Below are 4,161 nucleotides of genomic sequence, written 5' to 3' on the forward strand. Positions count from 1 at the left end.
CTGATGGACAGAGCTTAATCAGAGCTAAACAACAAAAGAAATCTCAAGCTCCTAGTTTTTGAGCTATAACCATTTTTGTATGTCCAGATACCCCTTTTTCAGATAAATTGGGGGTCCGACTGATTGATGGGCCTGATGGATAGAGCTTAATCAGAGTTAAACAACAAAAGAAATCTGAAGCTCCATACTTTTTCCCTGTGCCATTCCACATTATTACAAATAACTTCATTTCTGGACATTTATGGTTTGATTTCTTTGTATGTATGGATCACTTGGGTTGTTACCAACATCTGGTGAAAATTTCATGTCATTAGCACCTCTAGTAATATATTTACTGAGAAAAAATGGTGACGTGTTCAGTACTTATTTTACCCGCTGTACGTTATGGGTCATATTTTTCAACCTATTCAGTTTTCTCTGTTTTCATTTTCTGAACATCACAGAATTTGCGACACAATTTCCGACTAAGGTCTGGACTCACTAAACAATATGGATTTAAAGACACAGTGTCAAAACGAGTTGATGTGAGACACAGGTGAGAAAAGGGGTGAAAGAGGGGTTTATGTATTTTCAATTATAGGATTTATCTTCTTTCTGCTACCTTTCATTTAATTTGATTTGTATTTTTTTTTTGTTGTATGTGAATTTTTTTTTTAATTAAATGAATAATCAAATAAAACCCAATAATGAGAAATTCAAGCATTGGATTTCCACTTTATGTATACCCCAACTGAATGATTTAAAAGCATATGTCTCCTTTAAAATCACCAAGGTCAAAACAAATATGGAGATTTTTAACTAAAACATTTTCACAGCAGCAGACCTGTGCCTCAGGGTCTGGCATGTATAGATGATAGTGATGTGCAGATCGATACTGAAATATTGATACTAACGGTACCAGAACTTTATGCTATTTAATCAATACTAAAATCAAAATATCGATACTTTAATATTTCAGTTATTTCACATAATGTATATAATTAACAGGAAAATAGTGGAAAATAATTAAGCTGTGGAAATCTTGTTTAAATCTTATGTGATTGGATGGAACTACTTTTTCTTCCACTTGCGTAATGCATAAGCACAGTGGCATGCGCTCAGTCACTCAGTCTGAATGTATGGCAGGTCATTTTAACATAAAATCTGCTTTGTCTAACTGTAATTAAATTCTAGATGAGGGGTTCCAAAACTTTTTAATGCCATGTCCCCCCAAACAGCATTAACTCGGGCCAGGGACCTTCTTGCAAAACCCAGAAACAATGCTACAAAATATACTTAGAATTTTTTTCACACTTTTATTCACTATTCAAAAATTATAATATTTCTTTTTAGAATAAGAATTTTAAATTGTGCTAAACAAATATAGGCTTAGGGTTAGAAAGACTTTTAAATCAATAAATATATATTACTATGTCATAAAGCGGTTATTTGAAATTTTTAACTTTTTAAGATTTACCAGACACATTATGTGTGTTATCACAAAGTATCTGGAATTGAATCGGTATTGCCGATACCAGGCAAATTTTACTCGGTATCAGTATCGGAAAGAAAATTGGCAATATCGAGCATCACTAATAGATGAGTTTGCACAAACCATCCTGTTGTATCTCCCACCTGCAGCTGCCCAACGAGGAGGAGCCAGAAGAGGGTCCACAGGTTGCAGCCGATGCTCCGCCTCCATACAGCAGCGTGGCAGCCGACAGTGCTGGTAAAATCCGAACTTATCCAAGTGTTTCTTTTGAGGAATTTGCAGCATTTTGCATCTAAARCCTGCTGAAACGTGGCGTTCAAAAATCAAGAATAAATGCTTTTTCAGTAAAACTGAATGGCTGCGTTGGATCTTTTCTTTGTCTTGGTAGCTTGAAAAAAAATGGAACAAAAATATAAACTTTGGTCTTTTACTGTTTATGCTGAGTTACTGCTTGTTGTAATTAGAGATGAAGCTACCCAGAGATTATTGTGAATATCTGAACAGCAGTTTTGAAAGTCTTTGTAGTTCCTTGTCATCTGTTTACTGGTATACACATAAACTGTATATCAAATTGCTTTCTGTGTATGAATTTCTCTTTTGTTGTTGTTCAGCCTACTTGGACTACAAGGAAGACGGGGTTTTCCCCAAGCCTCCATCCTACAACGTAGCAACTACGCTCCCTTCCTACGATGAAGCAGAAAGAACAAAGGCCGAGACTTCAGCTTCTCTGGTAACAGGAAGAGTAAGTATCTCACTTTTTTTTTTCCTCCTCATAATCACCGCCTCGCACAAACAAACGCTGTGCTCTAAAATGCATCCGGAGTTGTTTGCAAGGCAGGAAGTGTTCAGTGCCCCGCATTGCAAAATGTTTTTTTTTTTTAATTTCTTTGTACAACTGATTGCATCTGTGGTTTGAACAAAAGCAGCTTTACAAGAACCAGAGTGTTTATTGAGACTAAAGGRAACAGAGGAGTATTTTGGCGCAAATTGACCAAAAGTAATGATCCAGAGTTAACAACAGCCAACAGGAGGTCTGGATTGTTTGTTTGCAATATTGTGCTAACAAATAAAACATAATAAAATAAAACATAATGCATTTAATAGAAGACATTAATTGATTTTTTTCTATTTGCTAACTTTTCGCTGATAAGTTGTCTCATGGACATTAGAATACAAAGTGTTGAAAGTTCAATAACAAAGGTAGTTTGTAACATAATATACAGAATCCAGCTGTGGCTCAGATATAGCTTAAAGAAAGGAAAAAAAAATCAAAGCAGAAATGATTTAAGGAAAAAAATTTAACAATGAATAATATAAAAAACGAATAAAGTGACTTCTATTGTAAAAGAAAGGAGGGTATTAAAAACGTTAATGCAGTGTATACAGCTGTGGTTAGCGACTCGTACCTCTGTATTTTGGGGACCTCTGTCTCTAAAATAACGCTCATGTCATGCGATCACTGGAACCCACTGTTTCTCACCTCTCATTTAATCGTGTAAACAGGAAATCTCTCTGAGCTCTGTGAAGAAGAAGGAACAGTCACGTGACAGAAACATAACAATAAAAAAGCAGTTAAATGATTATTATACCTAAAATATCCATTATTGAAAACAAAAAGGAAGTAATAGGTTTAATTTAAGGACACATATGTAAACTATTTAGTCTGTAAGTTAGAACAGGGGTTCCCAAAATTTCCAATGCCATGACCCCCCCTTCTGGCCGGGGACCCCGCTTGCAAACCCACAAACCATTCTACAAAAATAGAAACACCAATTTTAGAAGGACTCACACTTTTATTCAGTATTTAAAAATTATTTGTGTAACATAAGAATTTTATTAACAAACATTTTTAAAACAGTTTTATATTCCCACTGAAAAGCCAACTTTTCAACATATTGACAAAAAGAACAAAAAACATTTCAATATAAATAACATTTTCTTGTATTATTAAAAACATACGTTTCAAACCAATGATAGAACAACATGTGATTTTATGGTAATGATTAAAAACATTTATTAGATTAAATTTTATTTTTGCATTTTTTTCTCATCTTCCCTCCAGCTTTCTGAGGCCCATCTTGGCCACGCCCCCCACTTTGAAAAAACACTGTGTTACTAGTCATAATTATTAGCTGATATTATGAAATGCGATTATGTTTTTAATTTATAACCATGATGCCTTTTTCAGTTGGTGTCATTGTGAAATTATCTTCAGTAAAACTGTCAACAATTAATATAAAAATTAGTGCCATCGGRTGTGTTTGTGTGCGACACACTATCACCATCAGTGGTGGAAGGCARCGGGGAGCAGCTAATGCTAACCCTAATCCTACAAACTTGTTTAATCACCTGAAACACCGACATAAACCGGATTACGAGGAAAGCCGGAGAATGCAAACCACAACGTCAGCTACGTGCAAACACCATTAATGGTCACATTAATCATTATTGGTTAAATTTTTATGTCAATATTGCCCAACCCTACTGGAGTTGATGTCTAACTTTTTTGTCTCTCTGGTGTATAAATGCACCATTTTTTTGTGTTGTTTTTTTTTTTTAAATTTTGTCAGACCTCCATCAACACTTTTTTTTTTTTTGTTTTGGCCAATTCAACTATAACCAGCTTATTGACATTTGTTCAGAACTCTGCTACGCCTATCAAACAGAAAGGGACTTATATATATATATAT

At 34.6% G+C, this 4,161-nt stretch overlaps 1 protein-coding gene across 3 annotated transcripts in view; it reads left to right on the forward strand.

Moving 5' to 3' along the window:
* The window catches only part of ndfip1l (Nedd4 family interacting protein 1, like), a 13,001-nt gene that overhangs the window by 2,111 nt on the left and 6,729 nt on the right, over nt 1-4,161 (forward strand). For all 3 annotated transcript variants that reach the window (XM_014016844.1, XM_014016845.1, XM_014016846.1), the window contains exons 2-3: nt 1,621-1,708; nt 2,083-2,213. In XM_014016844.1, coding sequence (XP_013872298.1) covers nt 1,621-1,708; nt 2,083-2,213 — 219 coding nt within the window. The remainder of the gene's footprint in view (nt 1-1,620; nt 1,709-2,082; nt 2,214-4,161) is intronic.

Source organism: Austrofundulus limnaeus, unplaced genomic scaffold (assembly GCF_001266775.1).
Source record: "Austrofundulus limnaeus strain Quisiro unplaced genomic scaffold, Austrofundulus_limnaeus-1.0 Scaffold156, whole genome shotgun sequence".
NCBI lineage: Eukaryota > Metazoa > Chordata > Actinopteri > Cyprinodontiformes > Rivulidae > Austrofundulus > Austrofundulus limnaeus.